The sequence below is a fragment of the Clarias gariepinus genome, chromosome 2 (assembly GCF_024256425.1).
Source record: "Clarias gariepinus isolate MV-2021 ecotype Netherlands chromosome 2, CGAR_prim_01v2, whole genome shotgun sequence".
Classification (NCBI taxonomy): domain Eukaryota; kingdom Metazoa; phylum Chordata; class Actinopteri; order Siluriformes; family Clariidae; genus Clarias; species Clarias gariepinus.
Window position 1 is genome coordinate 31,729,605 of NC_071101.1, and position 22,278 is coordinate 31,751,882.

The following is a 22,278-nucleotide window of genomic DNA, read 5'->3' on the forward strand; positions in this document are numbered from 1 at the left end:
CAATGCGACAAGATCTCCAGCCAGAAGCGGGACACCTGGATGAGTCAGACAGGTCCAGGGGGCAGAGGGGGTCTGGATCACTGGCAGCTCGACAAAGAGACAGGGAGAGGGAAAGAGAGAAAGGGAGAGAGAGAGAGGAGGAGAGTTGGGTATGGTCATTAACAATTTCAATCTGTCATTAAAACAAAGCACAGTGCCTACCTGCTTTAAAATTATTCCAGTTCTCAAGCAGACAAATATCACCTCATTAACGACTGCAGACCAGTTGTACTCACACCAATTATAGCATAATGTTTTAGTACTGAAATCTCTGACCGTTTAGTGGGTTGAAATGTTAATTGAGTATTTGGGATATTCAGGTTATTTTGAAATAAATTTAGTTATATTTACTTAAGACATGAATGTGTGGTATTTACTGAAGCATTTTGCTTTATTCCTACAAGACAACTGAGACCTATTACATTCCAAACTCAAGTATTTTAAATTAAGGAAGACACATTCAGTTTTGTGTGTGTGTGTTTATTTATAGACTGGTCATCCACAAGTTGGGTGCTCGCTCTCTGATCCACTCTCTGGAAAGGGAAGAGCAGGATAATGGAGCTGTTAAAGAGGCTTTGAAGGCCAAAGTGGTGGAACTGAGTAAACAGTCTGGAGTGAGCAGCTCACACACTGCCTTCATAGCTGTCAATAAGGGGAGTGGACAAGCTGTGAAAGGACCACTGGTGACCAGGAGAATTCCTACATTGAGTAAGTGTGCTTTTCATTAAATTAAAACTTATCTCTGCTGCAGAGGAAAAGTTCATTTAGAGTAACCAGTAAATAGCAAAGTGTTGGTAGGGGAGAGTGTAGCCAGACAACACAGGATGGTAGTGTGTAAAATTACCCTGGTGGTGAGGAAGGTGAAGAGGACAAAGAGTAGAGTAGACAGGAGTAAAGGGAGATGCAGCGTAAGGTGAACGTAGAGGTGGCAAAGGCCAAACAAAGAGCATATGAGGACTTGTATGCACATACAAGTCCTCATATGCGAGAAAGGAAATCTCTTCCGAGTGATCCCCCGAGGTCCTAAGGGTTACCGGAATGGTGCGTTGGGTGATCGGAGAGAGTGGCGTTCTATCGAGTGCGTGGACAGACAATAGGGCGTTCAGGGGAATAGTGGTAATGCGTAGTTACTTGACCTTTGTGGCACTGATCATATTCTGGTCGCAGCCGGAGTGGACGAGGGCATGGGCTACGTAGGGCTGATTGTCTAGGAAGAGCATGACAGGAAGGACTGGGCGGCCTCTAGGCGGCTGCTCTTGGATGTTCCCCTCCAGTGTGCCTAGGTTCACTGGGGGGGCCTGGCTTTTACCGGGCATTGCAGACGCAAGTGCCAACCTGGCCACAGTAGAGGCATGATCCTGCCTGCATCCGGCGCTGCTGTTCCTCTGGCGAGATCCGGGTTCGTCCTACCTGCATGGGCTCAGCAGGAGCGGCAACTGGCATGGTCAGTGTGAAAGAAGTCCCAACCGTATGCCCAGGCTAGATAAAGGTGCGGTGCGTACGTTGGAGGCGTGAATCCACTTGCCCTGCGAGGTCCATCAGCCCGTTCAGGTCTCCAGGAAGCTGCTGAGACACCAGCTGGTCCTTGACCGGCTCAGAGAGCCCATTCAGGAAGGTATCGCAAAGCACCTGAGCGGCGGCTGCCAGAGTTCGGAACTCAATGGCATAGTCATAAGCGGATCGAGAACCCTGACAGATCTCCAGAAGCTGCCTAGCAGCCTACCTTCCCACATGGGAGTGGTCGAATACTCTCTTTATCTCCTCTGTGAAGGCGCTGAAGGTGGTGCAGCAAGAGTCGTTAGCGTCCCAGACGGCCGTTCCCCAATCCCGGGCTCTCTCCGTAAGCAGGGTGATTATGTATGCCACCTTAGAGCGCTCCGTAGGAAAAGCCGAGGGTTGGAGCTCAAGTAACAGAGAACATTGTGATAAAAACGAGCGGCAGGTGCCAGGGTCTCCACCGTAGGGTTGAGGATTCCGGTAGACGAGGTTTGTGCCGTGCTGAGCGGTCATGCTGCGCTAGGGGTGTGAGCGTAGATGGGAGGACTGAACAAACCTGCTGAAACTAGACTGACAACTGTGACAAACTTTGGGACATCTGTTGAAGGCTTTGTTGCTGGGAATTAATTAGGGCACCCTGTTGGGCGACAGTCTGGCGAAGCCTAGCCCTCGAGTTTGTGCGAAGACCCGCCCTGGGGAAAAAAAGGGTCTGCTGGGTCTACCATGGCCGCAGTGTACTGTCACCGAGGGGGGAAAAGGCAGGAGAGAAAAAGACCAATAGCAGACAGATTTTCTTAAAGAAATTTATTAGGGGATTAAAGGGTTAAATGACCAGTGACAGGAGGAGTGCGTGTGTGTGTGTAAGAGAGAGAGTCAGCGCGCAGCAGGGGGGGCGGCGCATGTATGTGTGTGAGAGAGTCAGCGCGCAGCAGGGGGGCGGCGCGTGTATGTGTGTGCGCGTGTTTGTGTGTGCGTGAGAGAGAGTCAAGGCGTGCACAGGGTGCTTTGGGGAATACCTTGTGATGTAACTGGGAGGCCGGGCGAAGACGTCAGATGATCCTTCCTAAATCCGGAAGTGGAAGAGCATGAATTATCCTCGGATGTAGCGCCCAAGCGCTATGCGGATTCCTGAAGTGGGTCCGCTTTGAGATTGAGGATAGAGGGGCAGGGAACTCCGACTCACTTCCGTGAGGGGTACGAGCACGGTGCGCGTTGCGGGAGGTCCTCCCAAGAGGCGGAAGTCTTCTTGAGCTGCGGTGGGGCGTGTCACTAGCCGTGGAGCGAAGAGCTTAATTGGCGTCTTTAACCAGGTGAGGGTCGATAACCAAAAGATCCAGCCGTGTGAACAAACAAATCCAAAGGGCGAGTCTGGAATCAGGTTACTAGTACAGGCAGGGTCATACACGAGAATCAGTCCGAGAATCAGGCAAGGTAAACAGAAGTGACGAGACGAAAGAGGAATCCGAAGGGGAGCTGGGTCGGCAACGAGTCAAATACCAGGGAATCAATAATACACTAAGACGTAAGGCACACGAGCGAGACACTGTGGCACAAATAGGTGCGCTCAGCTTGCTTTTAAAGCCTAGGTGTGATCCCTAATCAGATCCAGGTGTGCCGTGATGAACGCTGGGCGTGCTGAAAACTCCGGAGTGGAGTTAGGATTGCGAGGTGCTTGTAGGAGGGAGCTGGCTCGTGACAGTGTATTGGTGCCGATTTTTTTAAACAAGGGAGATGTGCAGAGCTTTGGCAGTTACAGAGGCATAAAGCTAATAAGCCATACAGTAAAGCTGTGGGAAAGAGTAGTGGAAGCTAGGTTAAGAGGGACAACCCATGTTAGATGTTTTGGAGATAAAGTCAGAGAGGCCAGATTTAGGTGGTTTGGACATGTTCAGAGGAGAGATTATGAATATATACAGTAGGTAGAAGGATGCTGAGGTTGGAACTGCCAGGCATACAGTATATATATATATATACAGTATATACAATATATATATATATATATATATATATATATATATATATATATACATACAGTGCCTTGCAAAAGTATTCGGCCCCCTTGAACTTTTCCACATTTTGGATCTGGACTTTGACTGGGCCATTCTAACACATGGATATGTTTTGTTTTAAAACATTTCATTGTTGCCCCGGCTTTATGTTTAGGGTCGTTGTCCTGCTGGAAGGTGAACCTCCGCCCGAGTCTCAAGTCTTTTGCAGACTCCAAGAGGTTTTCTTCCAAGATTGCCCTCTATTTGGCTCCATCCATCTTCCCATCAACTCTGACCAGCTTCCCTGTCCCTGCTGAAGAGAAGCACCCCCAGAGCATGATGTTGCCACCACCATATTTGACAGCAGGGATGGTGTGTTCAGAGTGATGTGCAGTGTTAGTTTTCCGCCACACATAGCTTTTTGCATTTTGGCCGAAAAGTTCCATTTTGGTTTCATCTGACCAGAGCACCTTCTTCAACATTTGCTGTGTCCCCCACATGGGTTGTGGCGAACTGCAAACAGGACTTCTTGTGGTTTCTGTTAACAATGGCTTTCTTCTTGCCACTCTTCCATAAAGGCCAACTTTGTGCAGTGCACGACTAATGGTTGTCCTATGGACAGATTCCCCCACCTGAGCTGTAGATCTCTGCAGCTCGTCCAGAGTCATCATGGGCCTCTTGGCTGCATTTCTGATCAGCGCTCTCCTTGTTCGGCCTGTGAGTTTAGGTGGACAGCCTTGTCTTGGTAAGTTTACAGTTGTGCCATTCTCCTTCCATTTCTGAATGATCGCTTGAACAGTGCTTCGTGAGATGTTCAAGGCTTTGGAAATCTTTTTGTAGCCTAAGCCTGCTAAATTTCTTAATAACTTTATCCCTGACCTGTCTGGTGTGTTCTTTGGACTTCGTGGAGTTGTTGCTCCCAATATTCTCTTGGGCAACCTCTGAGGCCATCACAGAGCAGCTGTATTTGTACTGACATTAGATTACACCTAGGTGCACTCTATTTAGTCATTAGCACTCATCAGGCAATGTCTATGGGCAACTGACTGCACTCAGACCAAAGGGGGCTAAATAATTACGCACACCCCCAAGCCGACAGGAGTAGAATGCGCATGGGTGCATCTTATCTTGAGTGGACCTTTGGGAGAGGATCCCACCAACCCCAGTATTGGAGGCGTCAACCTCCACCACAAACTGAAGAGATGGGTCAGGGATAGTGAGGATGGGAGCAGAGGTGAATCTTTGCTTGAGCCTAGCAAAGGCTTGATCAGCTTCCTTATCCCAGCGGAACCGGGTCTTTGTGGAGGTTAGCGAGGTCAGGGGAGCGGCGATGGTGCTGAAACCTCGTATGAAGCGGCGATAGAAGTTGGCAAACCCCAGGAACCGTAGGAGGTCTCGCCGTGAGGTTGGTGTGGGCCAGCTAGTGACAGCCTGGACCTTGGCTGGCTCCATCTCCAACATGGACGGGGAGATGACGAACCCCAGGTGGTGGAGGATGTGTGGAACTCACACTTCTCCGCTTTGACATAGAGGTTGTTCTCTAAGAGTCTCTGGAGGACCGGCCGAACGTGGTGACGATGTTCCTCCAGTTCTTGGGAGAAAATTTAAATTTCATCCAGGTAAACAAATACAAAGGAGTTGAGGAAGTCGCGGAGAACATCATTAATGAGAGATTGGAAGACGGCGGGAGCGTTAGTGAGGCCGAAGGGGACCACCAGATATTCATAATGTCCCGTAGGGGTGTTAAAGGCTGTCTTCCACTCGTCTCCCTCACGGATACGGACAAGGTGGTAAGCATTTCGTAGGTCAAGTTTCGTAAACGTGTCAGCCCCCTGGAGCAGTTCGAAGGCCATGAGTTGAAGTGGATAGCGGAGGAGAGGAGGATGGGCGGATGTTTCCGGCAGCGAGCGTCTCTGTGATGTAGGTGTTCATGGATTCTCTCTCTTGGCGAGACAAGGAGTACGGTCGGCCTTTGGGCGGAGAGGTGCCGGGGAGAAGTTCGATGGGACAGTCGTACGGGCGATGAGGAGGAAGCAACATGGCTCCGGTCTTGCTGAAGACCTGCTGGGGGTCGTGATAATGAGCAGGGACGTTGGCGATATCTGGGGTGTACTCGGCCCTGGCAGTGGTAGGGAGTGCAGAGTGAAGACATGACGTGGCGCAAGAGGAGCTCCAACCCGTGATCACATGTTTGATCCAGTCAATCTGGGGGCTGTGAAGAGCTAGCCACGGAAGACCGAGAACTAAGGCGGCGTGGGATTTGTTAATAACGAAGAAGGAGATCTCCTCAGAGTGGTTCCCAGATGGTCTTAGGGTGAGTGGAAGGGTTCTGTGAGTGATGGCTGGAAGGGGGCTTCCATCTAGAGCTTGGACGGACAGGGGATGATCCAGCGGCGTGCAGGGGACCCGTAACGCCTTGGTCGTCGCAGAGCTGATTAGATTCCGATCAGAGCCAGAGTCGATGAGCGCCTGGATGGGATGAGTCTGGCCGCTGATGACTAGGGTTACCGAGAGCAGTGGGCGTGGTTCTGGGAGTTTATCGGGAGGAGCGCCCTCTAGGGCTCCCAGTCTGATTAGAGGGCGCCTCCGCAGCCCCCGCAGTAGAAGCAGGCTCTTTCTAGGCGGCAGCGCCGTCTCTCCCCATAGAATATGTGGGTTCTGCCCAGCTGCATAGGCTCCTCCTGATTAATCTGCGCGCGAGGAGAGGAGGGACGGGGCGCCCTGGGGGGCGAAGGTCTTCTGGTGGGTGGCGACCTCCGGGGGTTCAATCCTCCCAGCGAGATCCATGAGCTCGTGGAGGTCAGAAGGAAGTTCACGAGAAACTAACTCATCCTTGAGCGCCTCCGACAGACCTTCCAGGAAGACGTCGGGTGAGTGCTCTAGCGTTCCATCCGCTTGAGGCAGCTAAGGTCCGAAACTCGATGGCATAGTCATAAGCGGAACGCGACCCCTGGCGGAGGCGTAGTAGCTTGGTGCCTGCCTCTCTGCCGACGTGAGATCGGTCAAAAACCCTTTTCATCTCTCCAGAAAAGTCAGCAAAAGTGTCACAGCATGGGTCGTGCGCGTCCCAGAGGGCGGTGCTCCATTCCCGGGCCCTACCTGTGAGAAGAGTGATCACGTAGGCAACCCTGGATCTCTCCGAAGATAAGGTGGAGGACTGTAGTTCAAAAATCAGAGAACATTGTGACAGGAAGGACCTGCATGTACCTGGCTCTCCGCCATAAGTGGGAGGGGCTGGCAGGCGTGGCTCTCGTGGAGGGTCCGTGGCCTGTGCTACAGGCATCTGAAGACGTTGCATTTGGGCGGTGACGTCAGCGAGCGTCTGTCTGGTAGTGACCAGTTTCTCCTGATGTTTACCAAGGAGAGCGCCTTGATTCTCCAGCGCCTGCCTTATCCTGTCTAATCCTGCTGGATCCATCGTATGGCCAGATTATTCTGTCAGGACGAAGATCACGGAAGGGCGTGATGTCCGTCGGTGCATAGAGGCGGGTCCAGACGCAGGTGCAGGAACGAGGTGTTGACTGGTTGAGGATGAGTGAGAGCGTGCAGAGCAGAGAAATCCGCCGGCGCTGAAATCGTGGCTGAAATCGTGCCGCGAGCTTGACGCTGGGTCGAAGTCAGAGAGAGAGCGCGTTGAATAGTGAATCAGGAAATCCGTCAGCGTGGTGTTTGTGCTGGAACGTGAAGATAAGCCGTAGTCGTGAAAGCGCGCATTGGGTCGTGAGCCGTGAAGTCCGTCAGCGTCGTGACTGTGCCGAGACGTGAAGATAAGCCGTGGTCGTGGAGGCGGGCGTTGGGTCGTGAGCCGTGAAGTCCGTCAGCGTGGTGTCTGTGCCGAGACGTTAAGATAAGTCGTAGTCAAGAGAGCGCGCGTTGAGTCGGGAGCCGTGTAATCCGTCAGAATCAAAAGGCGAGGAGGGGAAAAACGAGAATCGGAAACAAACTTGGCAACGTGAGGGCTATCAAAGTAAACGCGAGAAAACTGGTACAAGAGACACAATAATCTGGCAAAGATCCAGTGCGCTGCGCTTCCTTATAAGCAAAGAGAAATCAGCGCTGAATGAGAAACCGGTGTGCAGGCGGGGCGGAGCGGGGGCGTGGAAGTGACATGACACCGTGGGAAAACAAGGGCGTGTGATGAGGGGCTTGACAGCGTGGGAAAGGAAATGTCAACTGACAGGAGGAGTCTTAGATCAGCGCGGAGCGCTAAGAGCATGACATTATCCATCCAAATCAGAAACAAAAGTTATTACAATGCCTTAGGCCAGTCAAACTTATTTTTCTACTTTCTAACAACTTGATTATATCACTTTAGAAAAACCTAAGATTTAACATTATATTTAAGTCTAGTGTTTACCTTGAAAGAAACAACTTACATTCATGTAGTATAAAGTAATAGGAGTAAATTATAGTACTAATCTTTTTCATTATTCTTAAGTTAAAAATATGATTACGAACAAACTTAATTTTATGAATTATACAATATATTGTCTTTTTCTGAAATAAAAATTTTTAATTATCTCTAAACCAAAAAAGTTCATTTATGTAGAGAAGTTACATTTATAAATGAAGTAAGCAACTTTTTAAAAAAAAAATTACATTTAAAAATGAAGATAATGAACACACAAGTTCTCCTCCAAAAACATTTATTACCATCCTTGAAACAATACATTACCTTTTCTTTTTGTTGTACTATTATTTCTTTAATTTAAAAACAGAAAACAAAAATTAAATAAATAAAACAATGCATTTTTAATAACTTAATCTTAAGAACTGTATAAACCTATTTGTCAACCATGTAAAAATCTGACAATTGTTTGACAAATGAAGTGACCATAATTTTATATTTTACTGTCAATAAGCTATACGTCCCCTAAATATTTTCTACAGGGCCACAAAAGTGTGTTTGAGTTTACCAAGATAGCTCAAGTTTAGCGCATAGATGAGGCCAAACAACATGGAACATTCATGTGCGACTGATAGAAACTCAATAAGTCACAATCCCGATTTCATGTGGTGGCTGAAGACAGTCATCTTCCTCCCTGAGGATAAACAGGGTTATTTCTGCCTGAGCGTCATCTTTCTGAACAACCTAACAAAAAAAGAAAGGACATTTGTTAAACAAGTTGCTCTACTTGGCAAAACAGTGTCTGATGTATGCATGTAAAAATAAATTAATGCTTCATATTAATGCAAAAAACTACTGATTGTAAAAAGTATACTGATTGGAAGCTCACAGGTTCAAACCTGAGCACCACCAAAGCTGCCACCAGGACCTTAGAGCAAGGCTAATTTATCAATTCAGTAATATTTTTTAGTTCTAAGATTAAAATGCCTTATGAAAAAACGCTTACCAGTGCTTGATCAGTTAGCCCACATCTTCCACTAAATACACCATAAGACATTTCAGGAGATACTCTCTTCATACAGTAGTTGATCAATTGGAATGGTTATTACCGTCGCGCTCACCGCCGCGTAAAAACGTCAGCGGCCAAAATAAATCAGTTGCATTTCAAAGTCATGAAATGCCAGGTGGCGCAAAGTGACATTTTCGCTCGTTGCCGTAAATACAACAGTGACCGTTATACAGCGTATCTCTGTATCGGTTTATTGTTATTTAAGTTCTGGATTATTTCAGGTACTTTAAACACATTGTTGGGTTGCTCATGTTGGCTCATATGAGATGTAGTTTACAAATGAACACCTGGTTGGATTATTTTGACCTAACAACTGGTTTATTCATTATTCTTTCCTTTCTCCAAATATCAGCCTGCAGAATGTTTGAAATATTACTGTTTATTGTGTTACAGGTGTAGTTTTAAGAGTTGTTTAGGCAGGAATGCGTGTGTATACAGTTCAAAACCTCCATCAGTTATTAAAGATAGCGGCTATTTAGAAAACATGCCCAGTGATTTCGGAGCTTCAGGAAATCTTCCGGCGCTCTGCGCATAACACCGGGCCAACTCATGTCGGAAAGAATTTATAAACGGTTTCTAAACATGGGCTATTGTTTTTTTACTTATAATATTTGTTAATTAATTTAAATGAGGTTTGGGCTCAGGACTTCGACTCGGCATCGTGATTCTCCTCTTTAATTTACTCCATAGTTTTAATCAGCGCTCAGCCGCATGCATGGAGTTTTCCAGAGCGCACCGGCAGAAGTAGAATAATGATTATGAACGCGTCGGGAAAACAGCAAGCAGACTGACTCTGACCATTTAAAAAAACGTTTGCGTTCATTTTCTGACGCGCTCAAGTTCACCAAAAACAATACAGAACAGCGCAGCTTACAACACTTACAAAATCACAACACTTACAAAATCACAACGTTTTTTCGTTATTGTGAGTGCGCTTAAATAAAAGTTGAGTCTTATAAAGGCATTTAGTCTTATATAGTTTTATTATATAGTTTTTGCACATTAATCTGACAGTTTTTAGAGCCTGTCACGGCGTGCGCCCAAATCAATATCGCTCCTCGCTCACTAGTTAGGCGGCCTCCCCTTCAGACATGCGAAGCAGCGGGACCGCAGAATTACACATGACTGGTGAGCTATCGTTGCTATCGTTGCCCGGGCTTGCACCCCGCGCTATAAAATACTCGGGGTTTGTTGGGCTACAGTGGATTTTACTACGCGCTGTGTATGCAGCGCGCGTGCAACAACGCGGAAGTGCGGCATGCAAGCAGGGCAAATGGAACGCGCCCGGGGACTTCAAAGGAGCGAGAGGTGGGAGGGGGGCGGTACGGCCATCCGCGGAGAGCAGAGTCAGCGCGAGCGGACGGATGGCCATTGCACTCACACCGCGTAGTAAAATCCACTGTAACCCAACAAACCCCAATCATCACCAGCCGTGCCTTATTCCGTCATGTCATGTGGGCATTATAAGCTTTGTATTGTAACTTGTAACTTCTAACTAAAAAGTGGCAGCTGGCACGCCTAAAAATAGACGCAGGTTATTTTTTTAATAGTCTAAATATAAACCCTCCGATTTAATTTCCTATAGTCTAACCAGCGCTCAACCGCACGCATAGTTTTCCCGTGCGCGAGGAATTTTTTTGTGCTAAATAATGTTTATGCAGTATAAGAATTCCTATTAATCCTGGGTTGTTCTTTTAGTGACACTATAGTGCTTTACAATGCCAGACAACATTCAAATACAAATTATTCACCCTCCCCAGGTGTGAATCGGCTGTTCTCACCTATACATTCAGGGGAACTGAAATGCACTTCTCCCCACTTTAAAAACCTCTTGAATCTGAGGCTGACTTTAAGTTTGTGAAATTTTAATCTTCTGGATTCTAGATTCTAAAGTTAACATTGTTGCCTTTTTAATCCTTGGAATGGAAGAACTTGAGATTTTCCTTATAATAGCGTAAATTGTTTTGTTTTTAATCAGTCTATACACAATAATATTCTTTGGCATTTATTTATTTATTTATTTTTTAAACGGGTATGGGGGCTATCTTGGTTCAATAATCTCCGTGCCTGGTTTAGGTTTAGTATTCAGTGCGCATCTGTTATATTACAACTATCATAACACTCAAATACCTTTTATTGGGGGTTAAGTGACTGATGTGCCTAACACTTTTCAACTGAGCCTTTGTTTCACTGAAAACGACCGCGACACCCCTCTCTCTCTCACACACACACACACACACACACACAGAGCCGAACAAATCATTAGCACGTCCCTCCAGCAAACAGCACAGACATTTACTTTCTATCGATTTACTTACACCTGAACTGAGTTGTTTGAGTAACATGGGTCGAACCCGTTACAAATCATAACAGTCTACTGCATTTCATTCTTATAATAACGCAAAAACACAAGCGGGGCTGAAAGACCGACATCTGCTGACGCAGTAGAACGTCCTGACAATGTTTTAATTTTATGGTCATTTATTTCAGTTAATAAATCTACTATAAATTTAAAGAACACAAGAAATAAGATGACACAAATCCATACACGCTTTTTTTTCTAATTACAAGTGATAAAATCAAAAGGCTCACTGTGTTAACATTTATTGTGCTTAAATTTGATCCTAATAAGATTTGATTTAATTTGAATTTTAGAACAGTGGCAGCTGGAACACCTAAAACAGATGCAGGATTATTTTTTTATAATCTAAATAAAAATGCTTTTTTAAACGTGGGCTATAGTTATTTACTTGCAATATTTGTTAATTTAATTTAAATGGGGTTTGGTCTCCAGAATGTTGAGCATCAGGATCCTCTTCTTTACTTTCCTATGTAGAATCAGCGCTTAATCGCAAGCATTAAGTTTTGTAAATTCGTTTAATGTTTAATAGTAAATAATGACCCCCGTTGCGCTGTACCACCGCTCGGAAAACCTTATGAAATACAAGTTTAGGACAATTATGATGATCTGCCACGGCGTGCGCGTGTGATGGGTGTACGCCCAAATCTACTATAACTACTCCCTCACTCCGTAGGCTCCCTGAATAGGCGGCAAAAGGAACGGGGCCGCCTATTTGTGCCGGCTGGCGATAATTAACGTTAATATGATCTCGGGCTTGCTCCGCATTATAAAAGCAAGGCGCAGAGGTTTGTCTGAGGTCTGGGAAGTACGTGATGTAATGGATAATATAAAAGAAGCATGTCAGTGGGGAGATGTGACGCGGCCCAGGGACTTTAAACAAGGACACTAGAATTCCGCCCTTTGATCTCCGCGAGAAAGAGCTGCGCGAGCTCCCGCGGCATCTACACTCCCGCACCGTGCCCGCCCTCGCAGCCCCGCTGCCGAAGAGGAAACGTGTGGTTAGGTTTTTGCGTCAGCGAGAACTCGCGCCGGCCATCGACAGCGGGAGAAGCGCCGTCACGAGGGAGCGTGCAGGAGCGCTGCCTCCGCATGCTCAGTTCTGCCACTCCGTGCACCAACACTTAGCATCAGCTGTGTGCCCGCATGCCAGTGTGGCACAGCCCCCGGAACTGCACATGCACAACCTTTATACCTTTCTTTCCATTCTCCCTCCTTCAACACTTTCCTTCCCCATTTTACCTAAATGAATTACCCTTTTCCCGTAAGACCTCGCCTCGTGTCCGTGCTTTATGGTGCCGCCCGTGCAACATGGGTCGAACCCGTTTACAGATCATAAGTCTACTGCATTTCATTCTTATAATAACGCACAAACACAAGCGGGGCTGAATGACCAACATCAGCTGACGCAGTAGAACGTCCTGACAATGTTATAATTTTTATGGACATTTATTTTAGTTAATAAATCTACTATAAATTTAAAGAACACAAGATATAAGACGACACAAAACCCTACACGCGTCTTTTCTAATTACACGTGATAAAATTTAAAGGCTCACTGTGTTAACATTTATTTGGTTTAAATTTGATCCTAATAAGATTTAATTTAATTAAAATTCTACATTTGTATCGTCATTTTAGTTCTGTGATTATAAATTTGTTTAACTACAATGTTTTACTTGATTTTATCCGCTACTACGTGCAGTTCTAAAACCCTGTCTCATTAATCCAGGCGTCAGCCTGTTGTTATATAGCGCCACTCAATGGTAAAAGCCAGCAAACGCACAAAGCCAAACGGTACCGCCGAGCGCGGCGACGGTAGGACCTACATTCCGATTGATTAACCACTGTACATTCACCTCCAGGCTCTAGGCATGTAAAAACAAACATAGTATTGTTGGTTATGTTAGGCTTGTGAAGCATGATAAAATTAACATGGCAGACATTGAAACCTATATTCAGACAGCATACACTAACCCGTGAACAAGTTAAAATGTTTTATTCTGCTAGTAATTTAGTGCGTCACAGCCAACTTGATTTGGATGCCTTGCTCAGCTCCTGTGGCTTCCATTCACAATATATATATCTACAGTGGTGTGAAAAACTATTTGCCCCCTTCCTGATTTTTTATTCTTTTGCATGTTTGTCACACTTAAATGTTTCTGCTCATCAAAAACCGTTAACTATTAGTCAAAGATAACATAATTGAACACAAAATGCAATTTTTAAATGAAGGTTTACGGTATTAAGGGAGAAAAAACTCCAAACCTACATGGCCCTGTGTGAAAAAGTGATTGCCCCCCTTGTTAAAAAATAACTTAACTGTGGTTTATCACACCTGAGTTCAATTTCTGTAGTCACCCCCAGGCCTGATTACTGCCACACCTGTTTCAATCAAGAAATCACTTAGATAGAAGCTACCTGACACAGAGAAGTAGACCAAAAGCACCTCAAAAGCTAGACATCATGCCAAGATCCAAAGAAATTCAGGAACAAATGAGAACAAAAGTAATTGAGATCTATCAGTCTGGTAAAGGTTATAAAGCCATTTCTAAAGTTTTGGGACTCCAGCGAACCACAGTGAGAGCCATTATCCACAAATGGCAAAAACATGGAACAGTGGTGAACCTTCCCAGGAGTGGCCGGCCGACCAAAATTAACCCAAGAGCGCAGAGACAACTCATCCGAGAGGCCACAAAAGACCCCAGGACAACATCTAAAGAACTGCAGGCCTCACTTGCCTCAATTAAGGTCAGTGTTCACGACTCCACCATAAGAAAGAGACTGGGCAAAAACAGCCTGCAGGGCAGATTTCCAGGGCGCAAATCACTTTTAAGCAAAAAGAACATTAAGGCTAGTCTTAATTTTGCTAAAAAATCATCTCAATGATTGCCAAGACTTTTGGGAAAATACCTTGTGGACAGACAAGACAAAAGTTGAACTTTTTGGAAGGTGCGTGTCCCGTTACATCTGGCGTAAAAGTAACACAGCATTTCAGAAAAAGAACATCATACCAACAGTAAAATATGGTGGTGGTAGTGTGATGGTCTGGGGTTGTTTTGCTGCTTCAGGACCTGGAAGGCTTGCTGTGATAGATGGAACCATGAATTCTACTGTCTACCAAAAAATCCTGAAGGAGAATGTCCGGCCATCTGTTCGTCAACTCAAGCTGAAGCAATCTTGGGTGCTGCAGCAGGACAATGACCCAAAACACACCAGCAAATCCACCTCTGAATGGCTGAAGAAAAACAAAATGAAGACTTTGGAGTGGCCTAGTCAAAGTCCTGACCTGAATCCTATTGAGATGTTGTGGCATGACCTTAAAAAGGCGGTTCATGCTAAAAAAAAACCTCAAATAAAGCTGAATTACAACAATTCTGCAAAGATGAGTGGGCCAAAATTCCTCCAGAGCGCTGTAAAAGACTCGTTGCAAGTTATCGCAAACGCTTGATTGCAGTTATTGCTGCTAAGGGTGGCCCAACCAGTTATTAGGTTCAGGGGGAAATTACTTTTTCACACAGGGCCATGTAGGTTTGGATTTTTTTTCTCCCTAAATAATAAAAAACATTATTTAAAAACTGCATTTTGTGTTTACTTGTGTTATCTTTGACTAATAGTTAAATGTGTTTGATGATCAGAAACATTTTGTGTGACAAACATGCATAAGAATAAGAAATCAGGAAGAGGGCAAATAGTTTTTACACACCACTGTGTGTATATATATAAGTACATACCAGATCCAGAACTTGAAGATGAAGAATAATATCTTTGGTCTTCTCTCTGACAATTCCTCCCTTGTTTCTGATTATCTCAATGAGTTTGAAGTGTTGCTTGTTCGAGGAAACCAGCAATCTTGCTTGAACTGGAGCAGTTATAATTCTCAGAAACCCATTACTGATCTAAAAAAAAATTCTTAGCAAATCTTATTTACTTAATTAATTTCTATTATGTATAGAAATAATCACCCCCCTCCCACACACACACACACCTTTGAAATAACTGCATTCTGTTGCTTTGTGCTCACTACTGATAATACAATAAACCCATGAACATGATTCAGTTACGCAGGACAATTGAAATTATTCTCTGGTATTATCAGATAATTCAACTACTAATTTTCAGTGCTTCGTCATTTTCAGGGAGTTTATTTTAGGATATTTAGATTACGCTGACATTTACTAAATTCACAGCAATTCTATTGTATCATTTCCATTTCAAAATGTATCCACATAATGTTTTTATTTGTGCATTTTAGGACTTAATGTCTGCAGTATGGGTAAAGTAATGCCCTTTTAGAAAAGCTAACAGACCTGTAAACACAAAAGTTAATAAAGATTTCATGTTTACTTTTAAACTTCATGACACAGTAATGTCTAACCTTAGCTTGTTGGTCTGTGTAAACACTAGCTGAAAGTGTGACAGTGCTCTGCCCATTATTCCAACCTAATACTACCAAGCAAATTGGAAGTTTTTATATAATTGTATATATAAATAATTAACTGTTTTGAGTTTTATTTCACATTTAATTTACATGGTTAATTTAATCGGTTGGCCTGTTGTACTTGTAACGTTAAATCAACGTGTAAAAAATTGCTGCCAGTGTTTATATACTGATAACCTTAAAAACTTGTCACAAAGTGTTACCAGTATGTCAGGGACATGTGTCAATGCCCTGCTTCATACGAGGGAATATAGTTTTAGTGATATTACATTACTTACACGTTAGCAAGTCCAGAAGGTTTTAAACATAACTATGAGTACACTACAAACAGCACAGCACTCACTCCGAACTGGCTTGCTCTGTGTTTAGGTCACTTTCCTATTAATTTTTCACAGTACTTAAATATAATTAATTTCATGTTATTCGGCACAGCTGACTTAGCGTAAAAACTCTGGTGTTTTTTAAAATAACCGCATTAGTTCGCTAATGCTACTGTAGGTAATATAGGTGTTTTTAGCTAGTAAACACGCACACAAAATGCAATCTAGCAAACACAGACGCAAAACTCAATCTACAAAGTAATTGTTCCTGACATAAATCATAAATTTGCTCATGGAAGAGATACATTTAACATAAAAATTACATGAGTTTGCTTTCTTACCTGTTGTTTTCTTTGAAAAACTATGGCCGCCAGCAAACGTGATTCAGTCCGCGATAATACTACGTCATGAGGTCACGTGACACGGCAAACTTTTGGTTTGAAACACAAATGTTCTTTGAGTGAACGGATACATTTAAGTTTAAATAGGGGCTGCGATGTTTGCTTTCAAGCAACGTAAAAATATCAGTTTCGTATAGGAAATCAAAAATTTCCATCAGATCAATGTAGAAACATACTTTGTATCAATGACACAGCAGTTTCACTTTTTTTCAGTGTTCATCACTTCATCTTCGTACACCCTGCAAACATTCTACAGAGAAAACTAAAAAGCTCAGACATCTTAGCCGTTTCTTTCATACACAGGTGGGGTTCTTTGGCTAACTAGCAGCTATTGTCAGCTAAATTATCATACCTCAGACGAGCCTGAAAGTTTAAGTGTAACCTTAACACGGTAACAGTAACAAATGTTACATGATGTGATAATTTTTCAGTCATACATGTACTGTATGTGACTTAGGTAAGTGAACATGTGTATACAGACCTTGTATTTAACATCAATAAGCTTGTAGTTAACATCAGTTAGCTTTACATCTAGACAAAATCAGTACTTACAACCAAGCTTGCTACCTCTTTAACTTCCTTACTAAAAAAGCAAAGTTTGACCCTCTTTACATACTGTAGTTCAGTGTAAACACCTTAGAATCGGCCAGAATTCCATTTTATGGGGGGTAAAAGTATCAATACAAAAGACACAGTGACATATACTGGGTTTAGTTATGCCTGTGCCATCTGGGAAAAATGCCTTGATGGGATAACCTGGTTATTCAGTACATTCAGATCATCAGCTGACTTCATTTTATTGCCACATAATGTTGCTAAGCCTAGACCTGACAAACTGAAGCGAAATTGCAATATAAGATCATAATTAATCATATGGTAATATATATCCTGTAAGTTCTCATTACTGTGTGTTTGTAAATGCTCTTATTTTTACTATCAAACATAGCTGTGATTTCTACTGTAGATTTTTTACCTTACAGAGTAGCCTCACCAATAGGGACGGACTGGTACCAAAAAGTGGCCCTGGACTTTTTGGCTCACAGCAGCCCACCACATCCCACACCATAATACATTGGCTCATTAATGTGGAGACTAATTTTTAACACCTCTTACTAGTATAAAAAAATATAACGCAATACAGAAATTAATGCGATTTAAAATATTATTTGAAGTAACACTAAACATATATTGGGTCATATTTGTAAAACATGAAACAAAGGAAAAAACTTTACGACAAACAACACATCAAACTTTAAAGACAATATTTTAGCTAGTCAGAGGGTATAATTCTGATGCAGTGTAAGATATACCACTCATCAGTGTAAGCTGAATATGCAGCAGGGTCAGTGATAATGAACCAGTGCGTGCTGTTAATCAACACCTCTCCCCTTCTTTACCCGAGCCAACTAAATGAAATCAGGAGCAGCATTAGCTTGTGCTAGTAATTATTATGGTAGTCAATATTAATTCAAAATAATGTTTCTCAGCATTATTTCAAATTAATATTGACTAAGATAATAAATAAAATAAGTTACTAGTTTACTACTGCAAGCTAATGCTAGTTCATTATCACTGACCCGGCTGCTGGATCCAGCCTTGCTATCCTTGACTGTAATGCCAGAGCTGTCAGAACTTCCCTTCACGCAAAAGCCATTATCTGTTAATCTGAAGCATTTTACAGGATCTACCTCTAAAGCTTTTTTTTCTTCTTTTCGTGTAACTCCACCTTTTTCTTTTTTCCCCTTCGATGGAAATTGTTAATTGTTTGCTTAGATAAGTTTGCTGTATCAAGAAATGATCAATATCTCTCCCTCTTTAAATTTAAAGTAAAAGGGAGCATGTTTCAGGATACTAAACTAATTAATAGGGAGGGAGGGCGATACATTCGCGTGCACACAGACACGCTCTTTGTCGGTGTTGCCCGTGCGGATGACGCACTCCTCCATCTGCGTATAAAAGAGATGCAATATTATGGTTTCTGTTATTTGCGTACTGAATGGGCCAGCCCACATTGGCCAGTCCTTCATTGCTCACCAGGCTTTTAAGTGATCTTTGATCAAAGTCATTCACGATGGCATGGAGCCTATCCCAGGAGACTTAGGGCATGAGGCGGGACACACCCTGGACAGGGTGCCAATCCATCGCAGGGCTTACACACAAACTGTACACACTCTCTCACACACACACACACACACACACACACACTATGGGCAATTTGGAAATGGCAATTAACCTAACCTGCATGTCTTTGGACTGTGGGAGGAAACCGGAGAAACCCGGACGAAACCCACCAAGCACGGGGAGAATATGCAAACTCCATGCACACAAAGGCGGTAATTGAACCTGGCCAGGAGGTGCAAGGCGACAGTGCTAACCACTACACACCTCATTCATGATCTAGTCCAACCAAATTTCTTCTGTGAAACTGGCAGCTCGGCACTCAACTCCTAGATTTTAACATTGCGTTGGACAGTTCTTAACCCAAATCCACACTAATCTCCAGAATCTCCTAAGGTGTTTAGGATCATGAGTAGCAGATACATCTCAACAACAACTGTTCAAAGGTGATTTATGCATATTTTGGACGCCTGCAGCAATGCTTTACAATGTAGTAAGAAATTTAAATTAGGAACTAACATGGAGTTAGAATGTGCCTTTTTTGACCTGCTCATCAGGGACAATCTTATTCAATTCAATTAAATTTTATTTGTATAGTGCTTTTAACAATTGTAATTGTCGCAAAGCAGTTTTATACAATCAAAATATTTATTTAAGTCTGTATGGAATGTGAGTGTGCATGAGTCAAAATGAGCAGATTGTCCCTGGTGAGCAAGCTGCGGGCGACAGTGGCAAGGAAAAACCGTGAGAGGAACCAGACTAAACAGGGAACCCATCCTCATTTGGGTGAAACAGAAAGCAGGAATTGATCTGCATTTATACTGTGTGTTAGGTGGCAGCCAGTTCAGCTATAACAGTTGATGTTAATTGATGTTAATATGGACTCCAGGTAGTTATTGGAGACAATTCCAGTCTTGAACTATTGAGCAACTGCAGCCAAGTCGAGTCCTCAGAGAAACAGCAGTCAACACCAGTCGAGGCCAGAACCGTCTTCATGGTGAAGTGAAACCATCCGGAGACACCAGACACATCCCAAAGGGACACACGGGGCATCCATGCGACGAGATCTCCAACCAGAAGCGGGGCACCAGGATGGGTCATACAGGTCCGGAGGGCAGAGGGAGTCTGGATCACTGGCAGGAACGACATGTGTAGCTCAACAGAGAAAGGGAAGAGAGAAAGAGGGGGAAAGAGGGAAGAGAGAGAGGAGGAGAGAGAACAGAAGAGTGGAAAGCAGAAGAAAAGAGATAACAGTTAGGTATGGTCGCATTATAACAGCATAACTAAAAGGGAGAGCCAGTAGGAAACACAGACATGAGGGCTCCCTGAGATGTAAAGCAAACAATCACCTCAACGTCAACAAACCAGAGTGATCAATGAGAGTGGGGAAGACAGCATCTAAACATACCAGTTTACCATAATACTCAACCTCCATGAGTCCCTGTCAAGAGTAGGATTTTAAAATCAATGCAAAATTTTACAGGGAGTCAATGAAGTGAAGATAAGGTAGGTGTGATGTGCTCGTATCTTCTGGTTCTAGTGAGGACTCTCGCTGATGCATTCTGGACTAGCTGAAGCTTGTTTATGCATCTAGTTGAACAACCAGACAGTAAGGCATTACAGTAGTCCAACCTAGAGGTGATAAAAGCATGAACTAGTTTTTCTGCATCGACAGTATATTTCTTATCTTGGCAATATTTCTGAGGTGAAAGAATGCTATCCTGGTAATATTATCTACATGAGCTTCAAATGAAAGGCTGGAATCTATAATTACACCGAGGTCTTTTACTGTTGCACTCGATGGAACAGAAAGGCCATCTAAAGTTGAGATCTAAAATCTTACTTCTAGCTGAATGCGGTCCTATGACTAGAACTTCTGTCTTATCAGGATTAAGCAGAAGTAAGTTAGTTAGCATTCAATCTCTTATGTTCTGCACACATTGCTCAACTTTAGTAAGCTGGTTTTTCTCATCTGGTTTTGCTGAGACACATAACTGTGTGTTGTCAGCATAACAATGAAAATTAATAACATGTTTAAGCATTATGTTGCCTGAAGGAAGCATGTATAGGGAAAAAAGCAGTGGGCCTAAAATTGAACCTTGTGGAACGCCAAACTCCACTAGAGAGCATGCAGAATAATCACAATTTAAGTCTACATACTGATAACGATCGGTCAAATAGGATCTGAGCCAGGAGAGGGCTGTACCCTTAATTCCTACTACATTTTCTAATCTGTGAAGAAGAATATCATGATCAATGGTGTCAAACGCTGCACTGAGGTTCAAGTTCAAGTAGGCTTTATTGTCACTTCAACCATATACAGTTAGTACACAGGGAAACAAAACGACATTCCTCCAGGACCATGGTGCTACATACAACATAAATTTACAACATAAATTAACAGAAAAACTAAACTAGCTAACTAAGAGGCATAGTTGGCTGGCTAGCAGAGACAAGACAGATTGACCTAACATAAATTAACAAAAACTAACTATCTAAGGAAGACTATCTGCAGGTTTTTTTATTTTTCTTATTTTTACAGATAATAGACAACAAAGTGCACGTGCAAATGTGCAAACAAAAGCAACAAAGTGACAGTGCGACAAAACACAACATAACATAATAATATGGTGTTGAGGTGATGAGTTGAAACGTAGTGGAGAAATACTAAACATTCCTTAACGTAGCAACAAAAATTAAGAAGCAAAGAAGTTAGTACAAAAAGTAGTCCAGTAATAAATATTGTGCAAAAGAGCATTTACAGTAGTAATAGTTTGGTGGTGTAGGTCAGTGTGTTTGCGTTAGTGTTGATTAGTCAGTCCAGTCTCAATGTTTTGAGGTAGTTAAGCTGAGTGATATTGTGTGTGCGTGTGTGTGTGTGTATCAGCCCAGTCCCTTTCTGTTGAGAAGACAGATAGCTTGTGGAAAAAAGCTGTTGCACAGTCTGGATGTGTGTGCCCGAATGCTTCGGTACCTTTTTCCAGATGGCAGGAGGGTGAAGTGTGTGTGAGAGGAGTGTGTCCGATCAGCCACAATGCTGGTGGCTTTGCGATGCAGCGTGTGGTGTAGATGTCCTCAATAGAGGGGAGAAAGACCCTGATAATCTTCTCTGCTGTTCTCACTATCTGCTGTAGGGTCTTGCGGTCCGATATGGCACAATTCCCATACCAGACAGTGATGCAGCCGCTCAGGATGCTCTCAATAGTTCCTCTATAGAAGGTGGTCAGGATCGGTGGTGGAAGCTGGGCCTTTCTCAGTCTTCTCAGAAAAAAGAGATGCTGTTGGGCTTTTTTGTGCAGGGAGCTGGTGTTGAGGGACCAGCTGAGGTCCTTCTCCAGGTGAACGCCCAGGAATTTGGTGCTGTCGACGATCTCCACAGAGGAGCCGTTGATGCTCAGCAGAGAATGGTCGCCTCGTGTCCTCCTAAAGTCAACAACCATCTCCTTTGTCTTTTTAACATTCAGAGACAGGTTGTTGTCTTTACCCCAGTCCGTTAGCCTCTGCACTTTCTCTCTGTACGCTGACTCATCGTTTTTGCTAATGAGACCCACCACAGTCGTGTCATCAGCGAACTTAATGATGTGATTTGAACTGTGTTGCTACACAGTCGTGAGTCAGCAGTGTGAACAGCAGGCGACTGAGCACACAGCCTTGTGGGGCCCCAGTGCTCAGTATGGTGGTGCTGGAGGTGCAGTTCC

At 43.7% G+C, this 22,278-nt stretch overlaps 1 protein-coding gene across 1 annotated transcript in view; it reads left to right on the top strand.

Moving 5' to 3' along the window:
- Positions 1 to 767, top strand: part of LOC128540846 (von Willebrand factor A domain-containing protein 5A-like) — a 35,891-nt gene extending 35,124 nt beyond the window's left edge. Inside the window, exon 13 of the mRNA XM_053510840.1 lies at positions 530 to 767. Coding sequence (XP_053366815.1) covers positions 530 to 767 — 238 coding nt within the window. The remainder of the gene's footprint in view (positions 1 to 529) is intronic.
- Positions 768 to 22,278: the final 21,511 nt, after the last annotated feature.